This window comes from Talpa occidentalis, unplaced genomic scaffold (genome assembly GCF_014898055.3).
Source record: "Talpa occidentalis isolate TD23 unplaced genomic scaffold, MPIMG_talOcc4v2.1, whole genome shotgun sequence".
In the NCBI taxonomy this organism is placed as follows: domain Eukaryota; kingdom Metazoa; phylum Chordata; class Mammalia; order Eulipotyphla; family Talpidae; genus Talpa; species Talpa occidentalis.
Window position 1 is genome coordinate 87,587,718 of NW_026555331.1, and position 13,992 is coordinate 87,601,709.

Genomic DNA, 13,992 nt, shown 5'->3' on the forward strand with positions numbered 1-13,992 from the left:
AAGTAACAGTAGGAAAAGTTCACTGACATAGGTACATTGCATACACTGTAATTAATCTTTCAGGAACCACCACTTGTCCAGTTTAGGTGTAGTTTCATAGAATAGCCACAATTACTGGAAAAAAGCTATTGAAATAACTCTTCTTATTTCCAACTATAATATTCATGTGAGACAAAATGTTCTTCATATGCCGCAACCAAAATTACATATCAGAGATATTAGGATGCAGCTGTCTTTTAGTAAGATTAGATACTAGATTTACAAAAACGTAAGACGGTGCCACTTTTCTAACAGGTCTTTTTATTTTGGAAAATCATTGTTTTAATAAACTCATGTATAGTACATTTATTTTTAATGAATTAAAGTTTGTTTTAATTTCTGACATGGTAAGTATTGATAGATATAGTATAGAGGAGTTCTGAGACCAAACAATTTGAGAATCACTGAGCAGAAATGATACCCAATTTGAGAATCACTGAGCAGAAATGATACATAAACTTTGAATATGTCATTAGTAAGAAATAAGATATTATGGGGGAAGTGGATGTTTCACTGGATAAAGTGAAAATATCAAGATCTTAAATTTTTAAAACAATCTAGGCATAATAAGCCTATTTTTAAAGACTAGGCATTTGACAATGCGCTGCTATGATCCTGAAGGAATGGTTTCTGGTAGGTACTTGGACACATTTCATTCATTCATCATTAAAGATGAGCACTTTCTTTGATAAAGGCACTTGATACATGAACAGAATTCACTACTCAAGAAGACAGATGTGTCCTTTTTCATGGCTTTCATTCTGTGGAGGAAACAAAACATCAGATTAGGAACTGGCCAGGAAATTAGGATATGGAGAAAAAGTAACAGGGCTGGCTATATAGATGAATCAGGAAAGTCTTTCCAAGGAAAAAACATTTAAGCAGTGACCTGAGGGATAAGCAGCAATCAGCAACGGGAAGAACTTTCCGGGCAAGGGGAGGAATACTACTCAGACACATAACCACTGATATATTAACTGCCATTTAATTCTCACAACCGGCGTGTACTATACACATTTGATAAATCTGAGTTATAAATTTGTCCAGTTAAATAGAATGCATAATAGCTTGTATTTTCTAATATCCTATGTAAATGACTATTACAGATTTAATTCTTTATTGTAAAATTTATTGATGCAAGTTATATCACAAAAGAATAAATCATAGTATCAATATAAAGCTTAAATGTAAAAGTAAATTCGATTTCATACTATAAAGCATAAAATATACAAATAATTCATTTACCACTATAGTTTCTAAAATGATCAGAACAATATTTTTTCTTTAAGATAACATTTTTTTTAAAAATTTATTTATGCATACAAGAGCTGGGTTACAGGGCAGAGGTATGGGGGGGTGAGAAGATTCACCAGAGAGTAGGGAGCAGAACAGGCAGACTGAAATACACTGCTGAGGGGAGCAGCGGGCAAGACAGGAGAGGTCTGCTGTGCCATGTGGATAGCTCCCTAGTCAGCCCAGGATTGAACTCGTGCCGCTGAGGCTGTGGATAGCTTCACAGGTTGCGTCTTAACCCCTCATGCCACCAGGGAGGCCCAAGATAACGTGTTTTAAAAGTAGAGGATCTTCCTCTTTGGGTATTGTTACTGCTTACCCCCAATAGTCCATTCTGTTCCTTCCCCACTTGGGAACCATGTATTTTTTAAATTATTTTTATGAATATATATTTTAGGTGAAGTGTTGCCTTTAAATAAGTTTATAATAATTATCTTTCTTAAGTACAGTACTAGTAAACTTCTAGGAACTTCTAGATGAATTTCATCAACAGAAATGTGCTGATTTTGCATGGACTTTGATGCATTTGGAATGTCAGATGTCCATGCCATATGACATATTTCAGTTCTGTGTGTCTGACATCAAAGACAGAAGTCACAGTAAACAAGTGTGAACCATACTTTTAAAACATGACTATTCTTTTGTGAACCAGACTGTTTCCTTTCTATTTCCCTAAACTAGAACCTTTCGTGTTCTTTTTTTGCACCACTGTAATAGCAATGAACACCTTTTTTGTTCATCCCTGGAGCCACAGGTGAGTCCTGAGTCTGGTTTACTGCACTGGGCAGGGGAACCTTGGGGAATAGAATCCAGAGAGGCCTGGCTTCATGGCCACCTGAGAAATACACTTACTGGTGACACTAGTGCAACTTTCTATGTTTTCTGTGAATCAGTGTGATGGATTATAAGTGTTTGGGGCTAAGAAATAGCATAGCTTACTGTTTATTTTGAGCAAGCCAAGTGATCAAATTCTTTTTTTTTTTTTTTCGGTAATATAAAATATTCTGTATTAATTTGGGCAGCTGTGCTTCAAATCCCTGTGGCATCTTTGAATTTAGTTATTGTAATTCAGGTACTTTCAAGTTTCTATGAAGGGGGGTGTTTTTGTTGTTTTTGCTCCCAAAGGAGCCATGGTATTTTTAATCAGTTCTTTAGGGAAAGCTTGGCTAACTTCTCCAAAGTTAAGTTTGTTGGTTGAATATTGCTAAATAAAATGTTACAATAATTGAATAATTTGGGAAGAAATGTACCATTTTCCTCATGCAACTAGTAGTTTTCCTTCTCTTTGGTAGTTCATACTGTACGAATATAATTTAAATTCCAAAACTGAAAAAATACTCTCACATTAGCTTTTCAGGAAACTCTGGGTAAGGCAAAAGCACGTGTCCCCTGCTTTATAAGAGAACTTGATAATATGATTCCTTTATTTGAAAACTTTTAAAATAATTGTGAACTGTTAAAGAGGGCTGTGTTACTCTTTAAAACATGACTTTTGTGAAGCAGTTGTCCTTTTATTTAGAGTTTGACAGGATTTTCATATAGCATGATTTCTGATAGAATCAAAATGTTTCTAACTATAGTTTTGGGCTATTTAGTTACCATTTTGTTTTAAAGAATCATGAAAAATTACGCCTTTAATTTCCTCCATTCCTGTATTTAGCTTCTCTCCCCTCAGCTTTCTTTCCTTCCCATTTAATTACTTAACACTTAAATAAAATTTAGTATAAAGGATCAAAACAGTACAAAGGTAAGATGCACAAAATAGACTAGTCACTAGACTTGTGGGTATCCTTTTAGCTTATTTATATGTATGTGTTTTAGAAACATACAAATGTATTGTTTTTTACATAATATTCTGCAGGTGGCTTTTTTCCATGTCTTAGGGAGCTCTTAGTACTATTGTATGCTAGTCTGTATTATAGATGTGCAGTTAATTAGACCAATCTTGGTGTCTCTTCTGTATACATGTATTTAAGAATGAATGGGTCCAGTAGTTTTCCTGCCTGATGTTTGCTACACTCATACTCTCAATTAATTTTCAGCTTTCTGTGACTATTATTACCATCCCATTTTCAAATCCCTTCCCTTTTTTGCCAACTCTATTATTGGCATCTTAAATTATGGTCCACATTTGTTCATAAGAACTAATCAGTCTTAATTTTTGTGTGCCACGTATATCAGAAATTTTATTCCATTTGATTCTAGCTTGTGTGGCAGGTAGCACAAATTAAGTGATTTACATACTGAAAAGAATTTAATCAGATTCATAGCTGTGTACTAAAATATCAACTAAAAATCTTAATCTTGGTGAGAATTGTGAAACTTGTTTAAAAATAATTTTGACATATTTCAAAGCATAGGTTTAAAATGTGTATGGCTTAAAAATAAAGCTGTTTAGGAAATATTTCTAGAAACAAAGAAAACTGCTGTTAAATGTAGGTTTTCTTTGTTAAAAAAATCTTAATGTCTTCTCTAATGAACACTTTATTAGATAGGAGACAAATGGTTAATTGGCAGCAAGAGAATGAGGGTCAACCCAGATTAATTAACAGTACAAACTAAAAGGGGCAAAACTTTGTTACTCAGGCAATCGTTATTGGCCTCCTTGGAAAAGAAAGCCTCAGGATTGAGAAAAGATCCTACAAGCTAACTAGTTCTCTTCTTTGAAGGCTAACCAACCCACAACAAAAAAATTTTAGCAGTTGAGATGGCAAAGAATAGCTAATATTTGAATGAAAACAGCTTGCATTTTCTTTGCTCATCTACAAAAATTAAATTTGGCATTGAAGACACCTGATATCCCTCACTCACATAAAAAGGAGTTAGGCTTTTTAGTTTGAGAAAATAAAGCAATAACAGGATCTAGAATTTGTCTTGAATAGACTTGACCAATTCAGCTTTTCTGTGCCTAGGAAACTTTGTAGGAAAGTTACGTTTCAAACCCATAGCTAAAATTTGGAAGTAATTTAGTTGTATGGTATTTGGATATAGTTAATTTTTAAATTTACTTCTAATTTTGTTATGTATGCATATGTGTGTATGTATACATATATGTATATATTTAGTTAATGGAAAACATTTCAAACATAAATGTAGAGATGATATAATGAACCTCCATGGCTTCAACATTAACTTGTGACCAGTCCTTTTTTCATTTGTATTTCTACCTACTTCTCCCCTTAATCCAGATAATATTAAAGCAAATCACAAGCCAGTACTTGTCTCTGAGACTTTAAAATCGTGACCATATCATTGTTAACCTCTAAATTTAGAAGTACTTGATATTGTCGATTTTTAAAAATTTCTTGATGTCTTTTGTTTAATAGCAGTTCTGTTTAAACTTCCAAATAAATCAATATTTTTTAGCTTAAGTTTAAGCTTATAGAAGAGTTGCAAAAAATGGTACAGCTGCCCTTCATGTTAACATCTTACATAGCTCTAGTACAAATATCAGAAATAATGTTGTACTGGCAATGTTAAATTCTTATTAACCAGAGTACTTAGTGTAAAAACTGATGAAACTAATACTCCTTTTTTGTTCTAATGCCTAACCTAGTGTTTGAGATTGCATTTGGTCACAATGTCTGTCACCTTAGTTTCCTCTAATATAGAACAGTTCCTTTAAAGAACTGGTCAGTTATTTTATAGTGTCTCTTAATTTAGATTTGCCTTATTAGAGGTGATATGCCCTTCTCAGTGCATAATAAATCGGGGCTACATGCTGTCAATATCACCTACTAGTGATGTAGACTTTAATTTTAGTTAACATGGCTTTCGCCACTAAAATTGACATCCTTATTTTTCCTTTATTCTAAGATTGGGGTTGTTTTTGGAGTTTTTCAGTTTGGATTTTGCTGGTTGCCTTCCCATAGTGATGTTTAACCCATTCTGTAAAATGGGTTTGATATGGAGGCTTACTGGATGCAAGTTGATTTCCTCTGTAGTTGGTAAAGTGCTTTCATCAGGCAGCACCTCATTCCCTGAAAGATGGGCATTTTCTCCCTCTGCACTAAATCCTGTGGAATAGTCAGTTAACTATTTTCTACCACCTAGTGTAACCCATGAAATCATGCTCTGCTGGTCACCAGAGCCAGGTTATCAAGGGATGTGTTCTCTAGGCAGCAGCTATAAGAGCTGGGTGCCAGACTTGTGCACAAGCTCCTTTCTCAGTTATGCTGGGGGTGAGTCAGAGGGGAAGTATGAAAATGGCACCCACCAACCTCTCTGGAGAGAGAATTGCAATGGGTCCCTAGATGGCTGTTAAAAGGTTAAGTCTGTGGAGCAGGATTCCAATTAAGATATGCAAGTAGACCTTTCATGAAACTACTGCATGTTTCAGTGAGTTGTCTCTGCTGAACCCTGAGACGATAGCCATAGAGAATCTTCATGAGCCCATTAAGAACTACTTTTTAGTTCACTGTAGACTTGTAAGTGTTGTGGATGCAAACCCTTTGACCTTTAAAGCTAGATATTTTGTGGTCTTGTCTTAGGTGGAAGTCTTAAAAATTGGGGTGCTAGATAGGGATCCAAACCTTTGCTCCTTAAGGAGAAGCTGGTAGATGTGTGCTAGTGTTGTGGTTTATGGAGAGATTCTCTTACTTGTTATGATGAGGGTTTTTCCTCAGTTGTCCAATGAGTAGGAGTTGCTCAGCCTGTTTCTGGATTTCTTTCAGAGGTAGTTGTCCTGCATGTAGCTGTAGATTTGGTGTGTCTGGGAAGTAGGGAAATTTAGGAGTCTCTTAAATTGCAACCTCCTGATGCTTTGAAATGTTTACCCAGGAACCATGAGTTTAAGCATTAGATTGGTGCCTTAATTATAATTTATACCCCACTGAAACATTCTGAATATACATATTGAAATTTATAAGGTTAAAATTATGAAAAATTTCAATAAACCAGGGAAATAAATTTAAGACACATATTTACCTCCCAGATTTATAATTTGTCATTTTACAGTATTGGCTCTAGACTAGTCTTTTAAAAAATAAAAATTTAGCTATAACTTTAATCTGCTTTCAAAGGTAGTCCATATCCTGACATTGGTATTTGTTGTTTCCATCTCAAATCTTAAGATTTTGGCTTTTTCTTTCCAACAATTGGACTATTTTATGCCTATGCTTGGATTTGCTTAGTATCTTTCTTGGTGCTTTCTAAGACTCTTGAAATTTCATATTTATCAGATATTCAAGTATTTTTTCTGCCTCATTCTTTTCTTCTGTAATTACATTTAAATATATGTGGATATTATAACATTGTTCTGTAAATCAGAGCTTAAGTTGATTTTTTTTTTTTAAAAGATTTATTTATACAAGAGCCAGGGTACAGACCAAATGCATAGGAGGGTGAGAGGATTCACCAGAGACAGGGTGGGGAACAGAACAGGCAGACTGACTGAAATACACTGCTGAGTGGAGCAGCAGGCGAGGCAGGAGTGGTCTGCTCGCCAGTGGGTTGCTCCGAGGCCGGTGGGGATCAAACGACACTGCAGATGCTGTGGACAGCTTCGCAGAGCTGCGCTCAACCGCCTGCACCACCAGGGAGGCCCCAACTTGATTTTTTAAAAAATTTTATTTTTAAAGATTATTCATGCATGGATATAACACCTAAAGCATAAGTGGTTAAGAACCGGGGTACAGGCCAGATGTGCAGGAGGATGAGAAGATTCACCAGAGACAGAGCAGGGAACAGAACAGACAGACTGACTGAAATACACTGCTGAGGGGAGCAGCGGACAAGAAAAGAGCGGTCTGACACGCCATATGGGTATTTCCTTCGCTGGCTGGGATCGAACCCGCACTGTAGAGGCTGTGAACAGCTTCACAGTGCTGCGCTCAACGGCCTGCACCACCAGGGAGGCCCTTAAGTTGATTTTTAGTTTCTGCTTTTTCAGATTAGGCAAGTAATATGCCTAGAGAAATTAATTCCAATCTGACATTAAACCCATTCAATGAGGTTTCTTAAAGTTGCATTTTTGAATTGTGGAGCTTTTGATTCATAGTTTTTCATTCTGTTGAAATTTCTTATCCATTTATCATGACCAACTGTCTCCCCCACTTTATTGAGATGTAATTGACATTATAGCATTGAATAATTTAAGCTGTACAGAATGACTTGACTCAGACTGTGAAATGATTACTGCTATTACCTCAGATACCAAAATAAAAGATTTTTTTCCCTTCTGATGAGAACACTACCATACAGCAGTGTTGTACTTGATATCCTTAATACTTATTTATAACTGGAGTTTTTATCCCTTTGTGAGGTTTTGTTTGCTTTTGAGAGATCATATATTTATCTTTGTGTCTGAGGATTTAATTTCATTTACTATAATGTTCTCTAATTTATGATTGAATAACATTCCATTTGTATATGCCACACTTTTTTAAAAAAGTTCTGTAGACGCTTCGGTTGTTTCCAATCTTGACTATTATAAATAATGTAAGGAACATGGGTATGTATCTCCTCTGTGGATATAGTCCTAAAAGTGGAACTGCCGGATTACATGTTAGTTGTATTTTTAGTATTTTGAGAAACCTCCATACTGTTTTGCATAGTGGCTATACCGATTTTCACTTGTCCACTTTTCCCAGCATCCTTTATGGAAAAACTCCTTTATCCATTGGATAGTATTGGTTTCCACAACCATATTTTCTTTAGCTTATTCACAATTGTTGCTTTAAAATTTTTTTTAATGCATGAGTCATTTCAGACACTGTTGTTTCTCTTGATTAGAGGTCACATATTTTATTCATCTTTATAGTAATTTTGGAATTTTTTTCTTGGACATTGAGTTACATTGTGGAGCTATTATTCCACTGTTTGGATTTTGTTTTATCAAACAGTTACCATGGCAGAAACAGATTCTAAACTATATTTGGCAAGAAGCAGCTGAAATTCAGTTGCTTTTGCCTTACCTGGGCTGCTTGACTCTTCTCTGCACATGCCTAATTAATGGGTTAGCTAAATTTTTTGGCAGTTTAATTTCAGAATTTGGGGCTCCCCTTTTGTAACTTTTACTGAGCTCTCCCCTTCTCTACTTCTACCTGCTATTTGGAGTTGCCGATACTGTCTTTGGATTCCTTAGTGACATTGCAGACTAGTCCCATGTTCTGGTGTTTTCCCTTAAGTAAAAAGCCATAAAAATGTAAATTTTAATTCAGAAGTTCTCTCTGTTCTCCAAAGAATCAACTTCTTATTTTCTGGCTCATGCTGGCATTTGAGCAATTGTAAGCACTTTAGATATCTCAAACTATTTATAGTAACAACATTATCCTGAGTTAACTAATTCATTCATTTACAAAGAGGGTGCATATAATCTTTTAAGTTCATGAACCAAAATAAAGTGATACTGCCTGAGTATTTCAAAAAAACATCACTTGTATAGAGAATGGTAGTTGGAATATTAGGCTAGAGTTGCTGACTGAGAGAATGTCTTTCTGGACAAAGAAATATTGAAGTCTTAAAGGTTTGGAAAGATTTCTTTTTCCTTTTTTAAGATTTATTTATGCATGCAAGAACTGGGGTACAGGCCAGAGGTGTGGATGGTGAGAGGATTCACCAGAGACAGAGTGGGGAACAGAACAGGCAGATTGACTGACATACACTGCTGAGGGGAACAGCAGGTGAGTCAGGAGAGGTCTGCTGTGCCATGTGGGTAGCTCCCTGGCTGGGGATTGACTCGTGCTGCAGTGGGTGTGGATAGCTTCATAGGTTGCATCTTAACCCCTGTGCCACCAGCGAGGCTCCAAGATATTTTTTCTATGGTGTGATTTAAAAAATTAGGTTTTTAGAACCCACTTTCAAACATGGATGCCCCCCCACTTTTGAAATTTTGATGAAAGCTATGGCACCAGAAATATGTGTATGCTTGTGTACAGTTTTGCATAACCTTTTTGGGGGTGGCTTGTGCATGCTTCTGAAGTCAATCCATAGACCACTTTCCCAACCCCCTCAATTAAGCACTTTTTTTTAGATTTGTTTACACACAAGATGTAGACCAGAAGGATGAGGAGTGAGAGCATTCACCAGAGACAGAGCAGGGAACAGAACAGGCAGATTGACTGAAATACACTGCTGAGGGGAGCAGCAGGCGAGTCAGGAGAGGTCTGTGTACCATGTGGGTAGCTCCCTGGCTGAGGATCCAACTCATGCTGCAGTGGCTGCAGATAGCTTCATAGGTTGCGTCTTAACCCCTTGCACCACCAGGGAGGCTCAGGATTATTCTTTTGTATATAGACATAGGCTTCAAGAGATCACATCTCCCATCTGTGCTGTGCGGTTCTGTCTACTTGGAAATAGCTACGAGTCTGGGAGTTGTCACTTGACAATATTCTATATCCCAATAATTGCTTTCTCACCATTCCAAATGTCAAAGTAGGAAGTCAATTAATTCAACATTGTGTATCTCAAGGACAGAGAAAAACAGGTGATTTGGAATTAGAATTCTTCCATCCTTACGACAGTAAATGAACATGGATCTTAATTTTATGTCTGTCATCTTTTTTTCCTAGGTATATGCAGCAATGCTGTGGCAACAAGCTAATGAAAACAGACAAAATTCAACTGAAAAAGCCTGTTTTGGAACCACCCTTCCAGAAGAAAAACTTAATGACTTTCGTGATGAACAAATTGGACAGTTGCAGGAGCTGATGCTAGAAGCCACTAAACCTAGTAGGCAATTTAGTATTACTGAGTCTACGAAAAAAGAAGTTTAGTGTATTACAGTAAACCTAAAGAAAGCATTTAAAGCTCAGAACCCCTTTATCTGTTTCTAAGGTTTATTTCTTTGTTTTCTTAGGCTTTGGAATGCCTGATATTAATTTTTTCTTTTATTTGGGAATGTTCTCTGCAGTATATGGATCAGGATCACTAGTAGACAAAACTTTACTGCAGTACTACCTGCTGCATGGGATTTAACTTTTGGATTAAACCAAGAATGCCTACAAAATGGGCAAAGTTTGTCTTTAATACTATTATTAGGCTCCTGGCTTTACTTTCATTAAGTAACTATCATGAATAAAATAGATGTTGAATTCCAGCAAGGTTTATTATTTAGGTTATTAAATACTTTGTCATCCTGAAGGTTTTCCCTCATTTTTGAATGTCCCTTCTTCTCCAGTCATTGTGTATTTAAAATGATGAAACTAAGATTCAGTATACTGTCCTATTTATGATATATATAAGCAGTAATAAATTTCTGCAGTGTTTCGCACAAATGACCCTTTAAATAGTTACCTTGAGTCTCATTTATTGCCTAATGGAATTGGGAAAGCTTTCATAAAATGTTTATGATTTGTATCTTTAGGTATGTATTTACTCTGAGATTCTTAAGTCATCATTTTTCAGATGCAGCTGCATTTGTGTCTACTCTTTAAAAACTGATTCCTGTTTATTCTAGTTTGCTATTTCATGCTTTCTCTATGTGTATGGCTACCAGGCCCCTCAGTCCTTCCCTTCCCCCTGGAGTTAATCTTTAGATTGATCATTTAGTCTTTTTCTCACTGAAAGATAAGCAATTGGTCCATTAATAATTAATCTAGTCTTTATATCGGGCTGTAGGAATACAGCAGTGAATAAGAAAAAAGCTCTTGCTGAACATGAAGTTTAGAATCTAACAGTGCATTCAGGAATCATGTTGCATTGTTAGCAAATTATTGAAATAATTTTATAAATGCTCTAACACTGCTTCTTTGTGGAGTTATTTTACAAGCCAGTAAAACGTATAACTCCTGAATATTGTACCTTTTAGTCCACCACTAAGCTACCCTCACTTAAATAAATCTTAAAAAAAAAAAAGTTCTTATTTATGAATAGAAGAACTGGGTTGTAGACCAAAGGTGCCGCAGGGCTGTAGGGTGGGGGTGAGAGGATTCACCAGAGACAGAGTGGGGAGAACAGGCTGATTTACTGACATAAAGTACGAGGGGAGCAGCAGGCCAGACAGGAGAAGTTTGCCACATGATAACGTGGGTTAGCTCCCTGGCAGGGGATCAAACTCAGGCTGCAGAGGTGCTAGCATTGAGAATTAAACCCTATGCCACCAGGGAGGCCCTTAAGAACTTTACTGTTAGTAGAGAACTAGAAACAACCTGGTGCCCATCAACAGATGATTGGATAAAGATATGCTACATATACACAATGGAACACTACTCACTTATAAAAATAAATATTTTTCCTCAAAAAAAAAAAAAAACTTTACTGTTAAATTTTTGGTGACATTAGGCTACTAGATAAGTCAATCCTCATGAATTAGTGCTAATAGTTCTTTGATGGTTCATTTATCACTTTCAGTCAAGGCTACACTCTAACCTTCACTTTGAAAACTGCTCCACATCAGAAATTGCTAGTTACAGCATTCTATACTTTTGTTACTTTAAAAAAAAAAGTATATAATTTACATCATTGTTAATTTTTGTACACCATTTGCTTTCTTTTCTAAGGTGTAGTGCCCGTAAAATTTCCACCACCAATTCACCCATGCACCATCACCACAGTCCCTTGTGTTCTTCCCTCCCATTTTGATCCCTGTCCCTCCCCTGCAGAATGTTTCTGATTTATAGTTGCCTGTTAGTTTTTTTTTTTCCCTACTTAACAATTTTTGAATGTACAAAAATTACATTTTATATGTTAAATATGTAACAGCATATTTCATGAAATCTTGTCCACAAATTTTTACACAAAATACATTAGTTCACCCATATATATACCACCATTACATAGAGTTCTTCAAATCTACTTTTAAAGGGATGTGTAATATGACTTAATTGTATACTCCATGATTAATAGAATTCACTTACATTACAAAATCAATTATGCAAAAAGCTACTGGGTTGTTAGAAAAGTCATGATGCATTTTTGCATAGAAAGCAAAAAATGTCATGACTTTTCATATTAACTAAGTTACACAATTAGTGCAGATTATTCCGTGCAATCCCTATCAAGAATCCAACTATTAGAAGTGTCATTTTTCCTTATTTTAATTTCCTATATTACAAGGCTACAGTAATCAAACATATGGTGTTGACATACAAATAGGCACCTACATCAATGGAACAGAATAGAAAGCCCAGAAATAAACCCATACATATCAGTCAATATTTGACAAGGATACTCATGGGAAAAAAAAGAAAAACAATATTCACCTGCAATGGAGTAAACTGTCAAACCCTATTTAATGCCATACACAAAAGTAAACTCAAAATGGAGTAAAGACTTGAATGTAAGGCCCCAAACCATAAAACTCCTAGAAGGAAATTTAGGGGGAAAGCTACCTATAGGGCTTGGCAATGAGATTTTTTTGGATATGGCAGCTAAAGCTTGGCAGTAAATAATAAGGAAGAGAGACTGTATCAAACTAAAAAGATGCTCCATAGTAAAGGAAACCTACAACAAAATGAAAAAGCAATATATAAAATGGGTAAAATATTTGCAAATCATATCTGACAAGGGGTTAATATCTAAATATACAAGAAACTCAAACTCAATTGTAAAACTATAGATAACCCAGTTGAAAAATAGGCAGATGACCTAAATAGACATTTGCCAGAGATCTATGAATGGTCAACAGGTACATAAAGAGGCATTTAACATCACTAATCATTATGAAAATGCAAATCTGAACCACAATATCACTTCACACTTGTTAGAATGGCTTTCATCAACAAGAAATGCTGCTGTGGAGAAAAGCAAACTCCTTCTAGACCCTATTTTTTGTTTTGTTTCATGATCATACTTTATTTTTTTTATATTTTATTTTGTATAATTCTTCCATCATTTTTCATTTTTGCACAATGTATACATTTTCATTTTGGTTATATTCCCCATACAATTCCTATACCCTTATTATTGAGGATTGTAAATTGATACAGCTGTTATGAAAAATAGTATGGAGGTTGCTCAAAATAAAACTGCCATATGATCTAACTCTAGTATACATATGAGGGAAATGAAACACTATCTCAGAGAGGTACCTGCTCACTTACATTCATAGCAGCTTTATTTACAATAGTCAACCTACGAGTCGAATGGATGGAAAAAGGTGATGGGGTATATACATACACTATAGAATCCTGAAGCCATGGGGTATAAATTATACTATAGAACCCTATCAGCCATAAAAACATAAATCCTCACTTGGACAACTTGCATAGGGTTTGAGGGCATTACATTCAATGGAATAAATCAGAGCAAGAGAAAATGTGTAGAAACTTAAACAAAAAACCAAACCCTCATAGATAAAGAGATCAATTAGTGGTTGCCAAGGCAAGGAAGTGAGGGAAATGGATGAAGGTGGCCCAAAGACAAGTTGTGATGTCATCATATACAAGATCACAATGTTTTTCAATATATTCGAAATTTGGAAAGACATCTTAAAAGTTCTTTTCACAAGGAAAGGGTATTTTTAATTTACACCAGGTGATTTTTAATAAGATTTATGTATACACTGCATAATGACTACAGTAAGTCATTTTGTTACACATAAGTCATGTTGTACAACTTAAAGTTATACATTGTTGTATGTTAATTATATCTTAATAAAATGGGGGGGGGCAAAAGGAGTAGCCATAAACAAACTTTCTTATATATGTGTAAATGTAGGTATTACTCCGAATGTACATCATTTGGGTGTTAAAACATAAGTTATGGGTTTAGTGGCTCTAG

The 13,992-nt window shown here is 35.5% G+C and overlaps 1 protein-coding gene across 1 annotated transcript in view; it reads left to right on the forward strand.

Moving 5' to 3' along the window:
• SDHAF3 (succinate dehydrogenase complex assembly factor 3) overlaps positions 1 to 11,523 on the forward strand; it is a 52,223-nt gene extending 40,700 nt beyond the window's left edge. The window contains exon 2 of the mRNA XM_054692377.1: positions 9,843 to 11,523. Within this exon, the coding sequence (XP_054548352.1) occupies positions 9,843 to 10,046 (204 nt within the window). The 3' untranslated portion in view covers positions 10,047 to 11,523. The remainder of the gene's footprint in view (positions 1 to 9,842) is intronic.
• The last annotated feature ends 2,469 nt before the right edge of the window (positions 11,524 to 13,992 follow it).